This window comes from Peromyscus leucopus, chromosome 1, assembly GCF_004664715.2.
Source record: "Peromyscus leucopus breed LL Stock chromosome 1, UCI_PerLeu_2.1, whole genome shotgun sequence".
NCBI lineage: Eukaryota > Metazoa > Chordata > Mammalia > Rodentia > Cricetidae > Peromyscus > Peromyscus leucopus.
The window spans coordinates 92,706,258-92,722,700 of record NC_051063.1 but is presented as its reverse complement, the minus strand read 5'-3'; the positions used below and the strand labels follow the sequence as shown (position 1 = coordinate 92,722,700).

Sequence of the window (16,443 nt, the reverse complement as noted above, 5' to 3'; positions counted from 1 at the left end):
CATCTCCAGGGAGACACATGGCCAAGAAGGCTTCAGCCTTCTTCTCTCTGGCTTCTCCAACTTCTAAGACTGCCCAGGCCTCAGACCTTAGCCTTCCTGACCCTATCCTCCGCTCCCGGAGTCTGCCCAGTCGTCCATCCAAGATGTTCTCTGCAGCCACATCCCCACCACCCCGCAGCAAGATTGAAGACGTCCCCACCCTCCTGGAGAAAGTGAGTTTACAGGATGCCACTCAAGTTCCAAAGAAAAGAGCCTTGCGTGTCACCTCCCTTGGCCTCAAAGATAAATCCTTTGAGAGTTTTCTCCAGGAATGCAAACAGAGAAAGGATATTGGGGACTTCTTTAACAGCCCCAAGGAGAAGGGGCCACCCAGGAACAGAGTCCCATCCTTGGAGAAGCTGGCACAGCCTTTGGGCAGCACCTCCCGGGGGCAGGTGGCGCATCCTTCTTCTACAGGGCACGATACACGTAAGTGGCTTTCTTAGTAGTCTAGTCTAGAGTTCATGCTGAGCAGTTAGCGGCCTCCCTGGATTCACAAACAGGCATGGTGCATTTTGATTTTCTTCTCCAGCTCGTTCTGACGAAAGAGGGAAAAGTGGACTGATGTGATGACTCAGCTGGTCTTAAAGGCTCTGTCTGCCAGGCCTGATGACCTGGGTTCCATCCCCAGCTCCCACTCCCCCAAGTTGTCTTGTGATCCACAAAGAAATGAATGTGGTTGGGAAAAAAAGGAAGGAAACTTGAAAATTTTGTAAGAGAAATCCAAAAAGCAAAACAAAAAAAAAAAAAACCTTGAAATTATGTTATAAAAAGTTAAATTAACAATAATCCTACCACTTTTCTTTTCTCCGTGACTATGTGAACATTTTTACTGCGATGTATATACAATTGCATATTTTAAAAATCAACTTTATATTCTAGGTATTACACAAATAACCACAGAATCTATATAAATGTGATTTAAAAGAATGTTCTTTTTTGTAGCAATACTGTCATTTAATGAGCCATTATTTGATTGTTTAACTTGTAAATATATATGTAATATATTTATATACACACACATACTGGTAGGTGAATGTATTTATAATGTATGAATGGTGCTGGTTGGACATTTTTCACATGTACCTTTTTGTTTCCCTTGAATTACTAACCACTTTTCTGTATGTTTGATTACCAGTGAAAATAGAGACTTTTTATATTTAAATCTGGTTGTTGTTCATTATTTAATTAATATATCAAAGAGTCCGAGTAATCAAACAGTACGGAAATTCATAGGAAAAAGCAGAACACGCTGTTGTTTCTGCACCTTGCCAAACATTTCGTGTATTTCTTTAAGGATGATTTAAACACATACCTGATGTCTTTTTTTTTTTTTAATGTGGGTATGTGAGTGTGTGGTATATATGCAAATGTGTGGATGTGTATATGCATGTGTGTGCACTCCAGGCTAGAAGAGGTTGCTAGGTGTCCTGGTCAATTACTCCCTGACTTCTTTTTTTTTTTTTTTTTTTTTTTTTTTGGTTAATCGAGACAGGGTTTCTCTGTGTAGCTTTGCGCCTTTCCTGGAACTCACTTGGTAGCCCAGGCTGGCCTCAAACTCATAGAGATCCGCCTGGCTCTGCCTCCCGAGTGCTGGGATTAAAGGCATGCGCCACCACTGCCCGGCTACTCCCTGACTTCTTATTCCTTTAAGACAGTGTCTTTCACAGAGCCTGCAATTCTGCGGGTAGCATGAAAGCCCCCATGACCCTCCTGTCCATTCCCCTACAGTGCCGGATTGTAGGAGCGGGTGCAGCCGCACACAGCTTTTTACGGGGGAATTTGAACTCAAGTCTTCCTCACATTTGCACAGCAAGCAGCGTTCTTACCCACTGAGCTGTCTGCACCCAGACAAGGATTTCTGTCATTGCTGAATGTTCATTTGACTTCATTAAACAAATCATGACCCTAATACTTCCAGTTTTCAAAAATTATGTTTTTCTTTACATGTTTACCTTTTATTTTTTTTTTAACTTTTAAGGGAAATCAGTTTCAAGAAATTATCTTCTTTGCACCCTAATTATATATCTGTATAGATTAACAAGAGTACCTCTTAGCAGCCAAGTTTGGAATAAGCATAGGTAAATTGAGATATAAAGATTCTTTTAAAATCACATACCATGAGATTTCATTTATTATATATATATATAATTTTTTAGATTTATTCACTTTTTATGTATATGCAGGTTTTGCCTACATACACCATGTGAATGCCCTGGTGCCCGTGGAGGCCAGAAGACGGTATTTGGTCTCCTGGGACTGGAATTACAGATTGGTTGTGAGCTGTTGTGTGGGTGCTTGGAGTCAAACCTGGATCCTCTGCAAGAGCAACAAATGTTCCTACCTGGGCTATCTCTCCTGACCCATGAAGTAGATGTTTAATAGATAGTACATTTATCTGCTTTAAAACTAAAAAGCATATAGCTGAGTGTGGTAGTGTATGCCTGTAATTCCAATACTCATAAGTCTAAAGCCAAAAGAGTATGAGTTTGAGGCCAGCCTGGGCTACATAGTAAGACTTGATCTAAAAAAGATAACAAAGAAAAATAGCTGGAAATTTAATCCATTTGCATAAATATGCATTTATCCATCTGATTAGAAAGCTTCTGCATAGCAAAAAGCACTGTTAACAGAGTGAAAAGGCATTCTAAAGAGCTGGAGAAAATCTTTGCCAATCACTCATCTGATTAGAGATTCATATGAAGACTCAATAAGAACTCAAAAAGTTAAACACTCAAATAACAAATAATCTAACCAATAAATGGGCAAATAAACTGGATAGTAGAAGGATAAATGTCCAATAAATGCATAAAATGTTCAACATATTTAGTCATCAGGGAAATGCAAATCAAAACTGCCCTAAGAGTCCATCTCACTGTAGTCAGAAGGGTTGTCATCAAGGTCACCAAGGAAACTACAAATGCTAGCCAATGAGGATGGAGTTGGGACAAACATGAGAGACCCTTCTGTACTATTTTCAGGAATATAAATTAGTTGAGCTACTGTAAAACTTGATATGAAGGTCCCTTGAACACTGGAACTGGAGCTGCCATAACATCCAGGTGTACCACACCTACTTATACACCTGAAAAAAAATCAAAGTCAGCACACCCATGCACGCTGCATACTATTCAGAAGAGCCAAGTTATAGAGTCAGCCTAAGTGCCCATCTGCAGATGGAGAGATCCTGGTGTGGTGACATATGTCTGCAGTCTTCGCACTAGGGCAGAAGAACTGAAAGGTTGAGGCCAACTTGGGCTACACTGAGACCCTGTCTCAAAACCAAACCAATGGGTGTGTGTGTGTGTGTATGTGTATTATGTATACACAGACACATATATGTGGGTGTGGGTATGTGTACATACATACACACACATATATACAGAGTATATATATATATATATATATATACATACACACACACACAAATACAGATACACACAAAACTCAACAACAGAAAAAATAAAGAAAATGTAGTATTTATACACAATGGAGTGGGGAGGTTGTTTTTCTTCTATGGGATTTTGTTGTCAAGTAAAGTGTCCATAATGCGAAGGGTGTTTCAGTTATTCAATGATGCTCATAGTAAGAACTCTTACATTGGTTTGGTTATTTTATCAATTACTAAAAGAGGACAGAAATATATATATATATATATATATATATATATATATGTATATATATTTCTTCACTTTTAATTTATTTATCTGTGTGTGTGTGTGTGTGTGTGTGTGTGTGTGTGTGTGTGTGTGTGCTGTATGTGTGAGTATGTGTGTGAATACAGACCTGTGAGTGCCCACATTCTACCTTGTTTAAGACAGGGTCACTTTTTTAAGATTTTAATTTTATTTGATATGTGTGAGTGCTTTGCTTGCATGTATGTCTGTGGACCAAGTGCATACAGTGCCCAAAGAGGGTGTCAGATTCTCTGGAACTGGAGTTATAGACAGATAGCTGCTATGTGGGTGCTGGGAATGAAACCCAAGTCCTTTGCAATATCAGCTTGTGCTCTTAACTGCCGAGTCATCCCTCCAGCCCCAGGATCTCTGTTTTTCAGTTGCTCAGGTGTGTGTACTCGAGACTAGCTGGCCTCCAAGCCTCCCAGGATTCCCTTGTTTCTGCTTCCCGTCTCACAATGGGAGCACTGGCATTGCAGATGTGTACATCTGGCTTTATGTGAGTTCTGGGGATACAAACTGCGGTCCTCATGTCTGCTTTACTCACTGAGTGGTCTCATGGCAGGGAACACGTGGTTGTCAGACCAGCTTCTATGCAGGTGGTGGGGGCAGAGGCTGACATTTTCATCATATCAACAGTCAAGAAGCAGGGACACTGAGCCAGAAACAGTGCACAGTAGCATTCAAAGCCTATCCCCCATTGGCCTTCTTCATCCAAGTAGGCTCCACCTCCTAGAGGTTCTGAAGCACCTTCTGATCAACTGTTCAAACACAGGGACCTATGGCGGACATTTTCCATTCCAACACTAGCCGTCACCATGCTATAGAATAGATCTCTTAATCTTGGTCCTATTGAACTGAAATTTCATATCCTTTGAACATCTCCCCAGCCCCCACCTCCACCTGTTAGTTCCAGTGACCAGCATTTTATCAGACTCTCCACTTGTGTGGGTTTCTATGATTTCATTTTATATAGTTGCATGTAAGTAGATAGAAATGCTGCTGGCTGGAGCTGAGGGTGTGGCTTTGCCATAGAACTCAAACTTAGCATGTAGGATTCCCTGGGTTTAATTCTCAGCACCAAGCCAAAAGGAAGGAAGGAGGGAGGGAGCTGAGGAGGAAGAGAAGAGGAGGGGAGGGAAGGGAACAGTGGGGAGAAAGAGCTAACCATAGTAATGTTAGTTTTATATATCACTACTTTACTAAATTTATCAGTTCTCAAGGTTATTTTGGTAACATACTTTTTAACTTCTTGGGCACATTTATGATAATTTTAAATACTTGCCTGTTAATTTCACTGTGTCTGTCATTTCTGGGTCTGTTTTTATTGATGGATTTTTCTCTTGCTTATTAAATTTGTGTGTGTGTGTGTGTGTGTGTACACCTAGTCATTGTTTACCAACTGATAGAGTTTATGAGTATTATGCTGAGAAGTGATTGGACTTTATTTTTTAGTGATTGGATTTTATTTTTTTAATGTTAAGTGGGGAATAAAGAATGTTTAGGGCTGGAGACATGGCTCAGAGGTTAAGAGCACTGACTGCTCTTCCAGAGGTCCTGAGTTCAATTCCCAGCAACCACATGGTGGCTCACAACCATCTGTAATGAGATCTGGTGCCCTCTTCTGGCCTGCAATCATACATGCTGTATACATAATAAATAAATAAATCTTAAAAAAAAAAAAAAAGAAGAAGAAGAAGAATGTTTAATAAGCAGTAGTCTAACTCTATTCCTTCCAAGGCTTGTCTTTACCCTTATTAGGTGTGTCTATGATAAGCATTACTCTTCACTACCTGTGATCTCAATAATGCCCCAGGTGTCTGTGCTACTCAGACTAGGGACAAGTATCTCCCACCTAGGAAAGCTTTAGAGCAGTGGTTCTCAACCTGTGGGTCACAACCCCTTTGACAAACCTCTAGCTCCCAAAATATTACATTACGATTAATAACAGTAGTAAAATTACAGTTATGAAGTAGCAATGAAAATAATTTTATGGAACTGTAGTGAAGGGTCACAGCATCAGGAAGGTTGAGAACCACTGCTGTAGAGACTGTTGAGCCTGCAACTTCTCCGCAGTTATATGCCTAACAGGTAGTTTCTTTTGATGTAGCATTGGATTCCTGTTAAGCAGTGGATGCACATGGACTTCTATGCTGGTTTCTAACATTCTTTTTTCCCAGCATTCCCTCCTCTCCAGGGCTCCATCCTACACATTACTGCTGCCTCTGCCTGGCCAAACTCTGAACTGCCTTTCAACTCAGTGAACCCATTTTGCCCTGCTTGGGTTTTTCCTGCCTGCACTGTGGTCAGCAAAGGACCTCAGGGCAGAAGCATCTATGGCCATAGGACTTTCCAAATGGGCTCTTGTCTTTTATATCTTTCTGTACTGCCTGTTGGCTAATATCTGGAAAAAGATGCTTCATACACTGTGTCCTGAATTCTACTGCTTTCTGGTAGAAAACCAGGTCCAAAGTCAGTCAGTCTAACGTAGTGTAGTTGGGCAATGCTGCAAGGTTCTTAAAAATTGCAAATGAAAAGTGACCTTCGCTATTGTTGGTGCTCCACTGAGGAGCAGAGAGACTCAGTGGCATTAAACTGCTAATCGCCCTTCTTACCTAAGGAGATGCATATGCTTAGAAGCCATTTCACTCCTGTTTCCAAATGAAATGCTACAAAAATAGTGACTTTTTGAAATTAGAAAAGGTTTCAGCTTTATAGCTGTACTTCTTCCATAAATAAAGGTCCACTAGGCAGTTTTAGTAACATGAAAAGCCTTGTTAACTGGGTCATTGATAACAAGGAAGATGGTGAAGACAGCTGTGATGTTAATGTTCGTTGTCAACTTGACTGGGTGTGGAACCACCCAGGAGACACACCTTTGGGTCCTCTGCAAGGTGTTTTCAGAGAGGGGTAACAGGAGTGAAGACCTGTCCTGAGTGTGGAGAGCACTAGTCACGGGCTGGACTAGCAGACTGATTACAAAGGGGATAAAGAGGAATGCATGGCAGCGTTCACCTCCCTCTGCTCCCCACTACTCAGAGGTGAGTGAGCAGCCTTCGGCCAGCACACCTTCCTTCTATGATGGACTATGTCCTCAAATTGTGAGCCAAAATAACGCTCCCTTCTCTCAACTCACCTCTTTTTGAGACAGTCTCTAGCTCAGGCTGGCTTCAAACTCCCTATGTAGCTGAAGATGGCCTTGAACTTCTGGTCCTCCTGTCTCCTTCTCCCAAGTGCAGTGCTGGGAATCTAACCCAGAGCCTCCTGCACGCTAAACAAGTGATGTATCAGCTGAGCTGCATCCTCAGCCCTCAAGTTGCTCCATATCACATGTTTGGTCACAGCAATGAGAAAAGTAGTGAATAAAACAAGTCTAAACATTCCCGATAGCTACTTCTCATATACCAGATACTGCCAGGGACTTTGTTTGCTCATCCACAAGCAATTCTGCACGTAGGAACCATGACAGTAGAACTCAAGGGTATAAAGTTGGTCCCTCCAGCTTCTATCCTCAGCACTCAGTGGCTCGATCCCTCGATGGTAATTTAGTGGCTGAAACAGGATGCAGTCTCTGCCCAAAGAGAACACAGCCTTCTCCTACGACGATGCCACTCTCTGATTCTATCTTTACCTGAGCTTTCCCATCTGGCAAATTAAAGTGGAAAACAGCAAACTCCCTCCCCAGAGAGGCTGGGTTGTTATATGCATGTTTTGTATTATTTTGCTCTGAATAAGAGCGTATGTAAATGTGTTGCTGGAGGTTAAAATTACCCTTATTTTGTAACACTTGGCTGCTCCCACTGGGGTGAATAGTTGAAAATTATAGGGAGGCTGGAGAGGATGTTAGCTGACTTGGAATTACTTCCCTCCTTTCTCTCCACCCACTCCATCGTTCTCTGCAGACACAAGCTGCCACTGTGGAGTCCGTTTGCCATCACTGAATTCTAGTAGGTTCTGCAGTGCAGAGACCAGCATGGGTTAATCCTGGTATTGGCAGAGACTTCATCAGGTGTACGTGCAAGGGCAGATGTTTTTGCTGGGGAAAATGAAAGTCTCCTGTAACACCTGGAAGCCCCGTCACACCTGGTCCTCAGCCAAATCACAAAAAGGTGTTTGGTCAACATGGGCACATTACAGTCCTCAGCCATCCAGTTCATGTTTGGAGTCTGGCATGGCCCCTCAGCTTTAGCTTCCCCGTGGGCCCTGCTTTGTTGGGCCATCCCTATCTTAAACTGCTTTTTTCCTGGCATTTGAATCATCCCTTCCATGATGTGATAATATCTGCAAGTTGGGAAAATAAAAGTGGCATTTGTTTAGCCATAATTAATGAAATATTTATGTTGCATGAGGCTATGTGATAAAATCCTTAGGCTTAGAGTCCTTTTGCTTCTGATTACATTTGGGATTTTTTTTTTCTATGACCAGACATTCTGACGCCAGCTCTTTTACACTGAGCAGATGTCGTGTAGTAAAAATGGGTGCCAGATGCTGCGAGCCGCAGAAGGGCGATTTGTTTAAGAGCTGGCTCTGACTTTTTTTTTTCTTCTTTGCATTCAATTACTCTGTAGAACGAACCTTACCCAAGCAGTTTAGGTAACTCAGCTAACTTCAGATATGCATTTTCATAATAGATTTTTGATCCAAAAGCATTGTAAGCAAGGATCCTGCCCTGTAAAGGGTGTTTAAGGACTTCCTTGATTTCTGCATAATACCTTGTTTTGTTTTGTTTTGTTTTGAATGTGAGAAGAGAGCGGCAGAGCTCTTGGCAGGGATCCAGAAATGTAATTAACGTGGAGGGCCAACTTTTCAGTGGCCCTGAGGTACTGCTTTCCCAAGCTCCTGGCAGGTGCAGTGAGGGGTGGGCAGGAGGAAGCAAATGGGGTGATGGGGGAGGGAGGCAGCTGGGAGGCATGGAGCAGGAAGAGAAGTCCACAGTTTGGTGAGTTCTCTGGTTCTTGTTTCAGGCCTTGGAGCACCAGTGACAGAGGCCACCTCTTCTCCCTCTTCGGCCACCTCCTCCTCGGCAGATGAAGACTTTGACTCCCGGCTTTCCTCCAGGTCAAAGGTAACATCACTTGGAACAGCATACAATGCCTTGGCTGACTGGGGCTCGTTTCCCATCCAGGTTTCAGAGCCAATGTGGGCTCCAGCTGCAAGGCTGCTCATGAGGGTCAGGCCACATTGCAACAGAAAACCACCCTTCTTTTTATCTGGAACACCCCAATCTGTCTTCTTTAAAAAAAAAAAAAGGAAAAAAAAAAGAAAACCTCAGCGTCTCAAATGGAGGAAGGAGAAAAGAAGACATACTGACTTGAAACCATTTGGCGAGTGCGGTTCTTAAAGTGGGTTTAATATGTGGTCCAATAAGCAAACCATTGAAAAATCTCAACAAGCAGATGTGTATTTCCCCAGGGGAAGCACAACTTCATTTAAGAAGCACTAGAGGCAGATTGCACAGAAAATGTTATGTTTATTCTAATCAGAGCTATGTAATGAACCCTGCAGGTGCACAGAGACGCAGATGCACCCAGGCACTTACTGTCAGAGGAACAACCTGCATGCCACTGGGAAGGCAACCAGCCCCCTTCTTAGTGAATGTTAATGTCCAGAGAGCCCTGTTCCAGATCTCTCCTACGAATGCAGAGAAAACACAGTGTGGCATGCCTGTAGATGTGTCTATAGATCGCATACACGGAGACAAACGTTGGCCACCCAACCTCACTGCTGTTTTCTCGAAGCTTGGGACTGAAGCTCGTCCCCCAGGACTCAGGAGGTGGGATGCTGAATGGCTGGTCCTCACATGCCTCTGGGGTAGGCAGAGGAAGGGTGCACTGCTCTGTACTGTTTATATTTTTGCAGCTGAGAAGATCTAGTGGCGGGAAGAAGAGAACCAAATTTATTCACTCACACTCGACTTTTCCATATCTAGCAAGGGAAGCTTTGGCTTCAGTTCAAGTCACAAAGGGGGATTCCAACTCCCTAGGGCAAGCGAGTGCTCGAACACACACACACACACACACACACACACACACACACACACACAGTGGAGGGGGTGGGGTGCACACACAGTGGGGGTGGGGTAGGAAATTTTCTTTTTTAAATTGTGAGCTTCTCAAGTTAACTTCAATCCTCACCAGAAGTTAACTGTATGTGAATTATGTTACATTGATTTCTGGGGGTTCCTTATTGCCCCTCATCCCCTCAAATGACTCTAAGTTAACTCTCCACTGGAATGAGACAGATCCCAGATTCCATCTTCTTAACACTCATGGAGAAGGAATAGGTTAGCACCGGCATGTGGAAGTAGCAAGACCATAATATCCCAGATAAACCTCACAACCAGCTCTGTGTCATCTTGCTGGCCTAGCACACGGCTAGTCATCACTTCAGAGAGCTAGGTGGTAAAGCGTACCATGCGACTCCTAGTGGACCCCACCCCTCCAGGAGGCCTTCTAGTGGGAAGGAGGCAGTATGGCCTCTGGGTTCTCTGTTTCTTTGGTTACATTCAGGTATGTCCCCACCTGGTCACAACAGAGCCTGCTCAGATGAACCTCTGCACAGGAAGCTGAAGGCAGGATGTCTGAGGCAGGGGACTTGTGGCAGCTGAACCTTGGTTCTTCCCTGCTCCTGCACTGGCTCTTTTCTTGGCCACCCTTAGATTCTCTCCTTGACTCTCTACAACATCACCATTGCTGTGAAAAGAATAAAGAGCCCATGTATAAGAGAGGCTGAGCATTGCTAGACTATGTTTTAAATAGAAGATACCAAATTACTTTCTTCTATCCCCAACCTTGTGCTCTGTTCTACTGACTCCTAAAAGAACAGATGTGTGTGTGTGTGTGTGTGTGTGTACACACTGAGAATCAAACCCAGGACCTCACACATGCTCAGCAAGCACTCTGCCACCGAGCTGCACTCTGAACCCTGTCGGGAGGGCTATGCTTCGGGAAGACTGCATGGCAGTGTTGTGGTCTACCCTTCTCCAGATGTTCTCGTCCTTTGCTTTCTGCTGCTGTGATGAACACCATGATCAAAAACAACTTGGGGAGGAAAAGGTTTATTTCAGCATGGAGCTTACAGCCCATCACGAAGGGAAGTCAGGACAAGGGCTAAAGGCAGCACATGTAGGTAGGAACCAATTGCGTGAGGCCATGGAGGAATGCTGCTTGCTGGCTTGCTCTCCACGGCTTGATTAGGCTGGACCGACTGCCCAGGAGCAGCACTACCCACAGTGAGCTGGGCCCATATCAATCATCAGTCAAGAAAATGCCCTACACACTTACGTACAGGGCATCTGAAGGAGGCATTTCCTCAATTGAGATCTCTTCTTCCCAGATAACCCAGCTTGTGTCAAGTTGACAAAAAAACTAACCAGAACACAGAATCTGGATTCACTTGTCTCCATTTAGAGGAAAATGCCACTGCTATAGGTCCTACCCCAGAGCAGGGGTCCTTGATCACCTAGTGCCTTGCAAAAGGAAAGGCAGCATTGCCTATGGGAAACCAAGCGTACTGAAGATGTTCACCTGTGCCTTGTTACTAATTGTGTCAATCTGGGCAGGTTGTCTTTCTGAATTATGTTGTCCGTATTTGTAGAGACATACAACCTGGGAAACAGAGGAGACACCAGGAAGTAATTAGTTCATTGTCTGGCACACAACACTCTAAAGATGCCAGGATTTGTAATGTGGGTTCATGTGATGGGTGCTCCTGAGATGCTTATGAAATAAACAACCCAGGTCTCAGTGTGAGCTGAGTGAGATCATCTCTGGGCAGGATGCACCTCTCACTGATTATCAGAAGGTCCTCACGCTAAAGCCAGAACCCGAGCAGTCTACCTGGGGGTCATCTCCAGGAACAATGATGGATCTGGGCTGAGATATAAAAGCCAAGATTTCCTCCCAAAGATCTTAGGATTCTAAAAATTCTAGAAGAAGAAATTCCATCCCTGAGATGGAGCACTTGGGAGGCAAAGGCAGGTGGATCTCTGTGAGTTCAAAGACATCCTGGTCCTTGTAGCAAGTTCTAGGCCAGTCAGGGCTATACTGTGAGACCCTGTCTCAAAATAATAAGGATAATACTGCTGCTGCTGCTGCTACTGATGATGATGATGGTGGTGGTGGTGGTGATGGTGGTGGTGATGAAGTTAAATGAAATTTTAACTTCATTTTTTTTATTCACAGCTCAATTCCATGCCACATGTGGATAGTGGCATTCATATTTCACATAGTGCAAATAGAAGTCATTGTCATCATTGTAGAAAGTTCTGTTGGATATCATTATGCTAGAAGCCCAGCAGTGGCTTGGAGCCGTGCATGGAGAGGGCAGAAGGCAATGGTGAGGTTTTGTAAACTTTAACCCTTTTTCTTAGTCTTGGCTTTTTCTTCTCCATGGGTTTGTATAGGAGAAGATACCCAGAAGAAGAAGGAAGCTGGAGAAGCAGTTGGTTAAGCAAGAAGAATTGAAAAGACTTCATAAGGCTCAGGTCAGGAAGCAAACATGTGAAGGGTGTGCCCAGGGCATGGTGGGAAATCCTTCAGGAGTCAATCTGTACTTGTGGAGATGGACCAGGGAAAGGCCTGCCTCCCTCCTCTGAGAACCAGGCCATTCTGAGGGTCCTGCCCAATCCCAAGTAGGACTCTTGGGTGAGGAGCTCGGGAGGTTAAACTATTCCCAACCCAGTCACCTTTCTAGGCTCAGGTTTGTGCCCTGCAAAATGAGGCTGGCATGTGGCTTTGGCTATTATAAGCCCTTACTCCCCCAAAGCAGTGACCTTGGCTGTGCCCTCAGTAAGGACAGAAGTCATCCAGCAACTCCATGACTGAATCTCTACTACACTGGTAGCTACTGGGCTCTGACTCCATGTTAGGATTAGTTGGAAGTATAAGTACCTCACACTTCCTAACCTGATGATTTACTGCAAGCATTGGTGCCCAAGCTGCTCTGTCTCTGTCAAATGAAGATGAACAAAATGAAGCAGGTGGCATAAACGTTGTCCCTCTCCAAGCCTAGTCTTGAAGAACAGTCGGACTTTAGTGCATGAGAACTTAGAACAATCATGCCCGTTAATGCACGTAGCATTCTATGACTTTCACCACTGAATCCTTTATATGGCCATGCAGTCTTGTGCACTAGTCAGCTCTCTGCTGCTGTAACAAAATGCCCAAGACCATTAACTTTGGGAAAGGAAAGGTTTGTTTGGATTTATAGGGCCAGTCCTGCTAGTCCATGGTCAGTTGGCCCCGTTGCTTTGGGCCTGTGGGGAGGCAGCATATCATGGCAGGGAGTGTAGAGAGAGTGGAGGCAACTGTTTACTTCATGGCTCCAGAAGCAGAGGCAGCGAGAGAGAGAAGAGTTCCTCGCATGCCCTTCAAGGGCACACTCACGGTGACACAGCTTCTTCCTGTGAGGCCCACCTTCTAAAGGCTTCACTGCCTATGTATGGTGGCACCCTTGGCTGGGAAGTGGCCCTTTGGTGAATGAGCATGTTGTTTACCCGCTCGGGCTTCCACAGCCACAGACCACAGTCTGGGTGGCTCAAACAACAGATATTTCTTTTCTGGAGGCTGAAGAACCAAGATCAAGGTGCGTCAGACTGAGAGTCCGCCAAGGCCTCTGTTCCTGGCTGAGAGACAGCACCTTCCCACTGCACCCTCACAGGGTCTTTTTGAAGTGTGAGGAGAGGGGAGGGGGAGGAGGGGGAGGAAGAACTTCCTCTACTCATACAGGTAGGAGGCCCGTTAGATCAGGGCTGCATCTAAAACAGTGGTCTCCTAAAACACTTGTCTCTAATACAGTCACCCTGGGAGTTAGGGTCTCAACCTATGAATTTAGGGGCAATTCATTTTATTCCAGAACAACTTCAGAGCTGTAACCACACAACCATCAGTTATAAAGTCACCTAACTGCCCCCCTTCCTTAGCAGTCCAGGGCCTTACCTGCAAGAAGAGATAGATGGCTTTATCAAGGACACAACCCTCTTTCAAAAGCAGCAGAGCAGAGGGCATGAAATTGCAAGCAGTCAGCAGCAGAATTCCCATCTAAGTTATGTTGTTGGCTTGAATACTCAAGAAGAGCGAGGTGACTGCTCATGTCCCTGTTTGGGTCTCTTGGTGCTGGGGATGCCTTGACCATTGCACCTGTGATTCCAGGGGAGATTTAGAAGGATGGGCGTGATGGGGAGAGGGGAGCAGACAGATGCATCACCTGCCCAGATGGTTCACGGTTCTCTACTGTTCCTGTTCGGCAGTGTGTAAGGACTGTCCTGCCTCCCGGTTCCCCAGTGCTTGACATCAGGGAACGTTGATGGAGGTGAACAAAGCTTAGAAAAAAAATGACCTTGCTCAGCTTTCCTTCCTAAGAGACTCCAAGAGAGTAGCAGCTTGCAGGGAACGTAAATGTGCCCACTCAAACCCAAGCATAACTCCAAACTGAGCAAGTGCTAAGGGGGTCCACGGAGTGTGAGTGGTGAACCTTACGGGTTCAGCACCTGGTGTCCCCTTCATAACTGGATAATAACAGATCCACAGACTCTTCTGCCGTGGCAGCACCTTGGGCCTGAAGCAGGGGTGCAGGACTGGAGCATTTGTAGCTAAGGTGGGATGCAGGATGACTCAAAAAGGAACACTGGTCCCCATGGGCAGGACCAGGTCTCCCTCTCAGGAGGTGCCAGCTGCTCATTCCTGCAAAACAGAATCTAAACACCGCTAGCCTGTGCTGAGAGACAGCCCTGGTCATTGAGCCCATGGTCACAGTCCAGGACTCATGAGGATCCCCTGGCCAGCCCAGGAGCCTCTCTCCCAGGACTCCAGTGTGGTGGGCCTTGTCAGAGGGTAGTTTTACTCCTATATGGATGTCAACTACACATGTACAGATGCTGTGCTCTGTGGCTCATCGTAAGGACTAAAGCAATAAGGTCCAGAGCTGGGGAGCTTCACCGTCTCTGCTGAGTGAATTGGGGCAATGAAATGGTGACAGCTAGTAGCAGGCTCAGCCCCATCTTGTGCTTCCACATACACAGCGCCCTCTAATGGCATGCCCTCTTGGTCTTGCAGGCCATCCAGAGACAGCTAGAGGAGGTGGAAGAGCAGCAGAGGACCTCGGAGATCCGGGGTGTGAAGCTGGAGAAGGTTCTGAGAGGAGAAGCAGGTACAGAGGGCAGGTCGGCAGCTGAGGGTGGAGGTCTGGGGTCTAGAGTATGAGAGTGGCGTTGGCCTTGCAGGGTTGGGAGGGCACTCATCACCTCAGGGCACAGGTCAACACAGACTAAGTCCACTGCCTTATGCTTTTTTAAAATTTATTTACTCTTATTTTATGTGTGTTTTGCCTGTGTACATGTCTGTGCACCATTGAGTGCAATGTCCACAGAGGCCAGAAGAGGGCCTCAGATTCCCCGAAACTGGAACTACAGATAGCTGTTAGCTGCCCTGTGGATGCTAGAAATCGAACCCTTGTCCTCTGAAGGAGCAGCAAGTGCTCTTAACTGATGAGTCAGCTCTCTGGCCTCATGCCCCACGCTTTAAACATGAAGCTGCTGGTCTCATCTGAAATTCCTATGGACATCCTCTGTGGCTTTCTCTCTGTGTGAATAATCTTTGAAATTCAGAAGTTAAGAAGAATCCAGGAGGAATATTCTAATGTTCAAGCAATATTGACTAAGAAGGAAAGCCCCAAGTTCAAATCCTGGTTTCTATGGGTGGCTTAATGGGTAAAGTGCATGCTGCGCAAGTGTGAGGACCTGAGTTCAAATCCCTAGCACCCATGTGAAAATCTGGGCATAGCAGCACATATCTATAATTCTAATTCTGAAGAGGCTAGACAGAATGATGCCAGGGACTGGCCAGCCAACCAGTCTAACTTAAAAAAAAAAAAAAAAAAAAAAAAAAAAAAAAAAAAAAAAAGCTCTAAGGTTCAGTGAGAGATCTTGTCTCAAAAAATAAAGTGGAAAGTGACTGAGGAAGAGAAACACCATCAACTTCTGACCTCCACGTGCATTCGCGCGCGCGCACACACACACACCCCAATTTCTCAAAAGAGCCTTAGGCCAGGGCTTATAGTGCCACACCATATGTTCCTTTTCTTATTGGCCCCCACTGTGGAATTCCTTGTGCAGAGCGTCTGCATGGGCTAGACTGGAGCAGACCGCTTTTCCTACATTAATGACTGCTCCGGCTGCTTGAACGGAGTCTTTCCAGTCACACTTAAGAATTCTGGGGGAGGGAACTGCCCTTGTTTGGTGTTTCGTGTAATAATATCCCAATCAAGGAGGCTCTAGTATTCATCTCTAGGAACCTCTTGTTGTAGTGAGAACTCTGGGCATGAAAAGAATAAGCCAGCAAAGGGAGTGTGTCATATGTGCTGTCCCTGACACATTGCTGATGGGGGACACGGTGAGCTCTGTGACTTACAGATGTCACGGAACCTATGCTGGCCCGGGGAGGTAGCCCAGCTGGTAAAGTGCTCATGGTGCAGGTATGAAAGCCTGAGTCTGGTCCCCAGAACTCAGCAGGTATGGCGGTTCACACTTGTCACCTCAGACTTAGGGAAATGGAGACAAACAGATCCCTGGGGGATTGCTGACCAGCCAGCCAAGCCTAGCTGTCCATCTCCAGGCTCAAAAGCCAAGGTAGACAGCACCTGAGAAATGAGGTCCTATGCTGCCCTCTGGCCTACACACACACACACACACACACACACACACACACACACACACAGGAACTCTGTATTT

The 16,443-nt window shown here is 45.2% G+C and overlaps 1 protein-coding gene across 1 annotated transcript in view; it reads left to right on the top strand.

Moving 5' to 3' along the window:
• Micalcl (MICAL C-terminal like) overlaps positions 1 to 16,443 on the top strand; it is a 61,760-nt gene that overhangs the window by 31,649 nt on the left and 13,668 nt on the right. Inside the window, 4 exon segments of the mRNA XM_028875854.2 lie at positions 1 to 468; positions 8,681 to 8,781; positions 12,121 to 12,201; positions 14,771 to 14,864. Of these exon segments, the coding sequence (XP_028731687.1) occupies positions 1 to 468; positions 8,681 to 8,781; positions 12,121 to 12,201; positions 14,771 to 14,864 (744 nt within the window).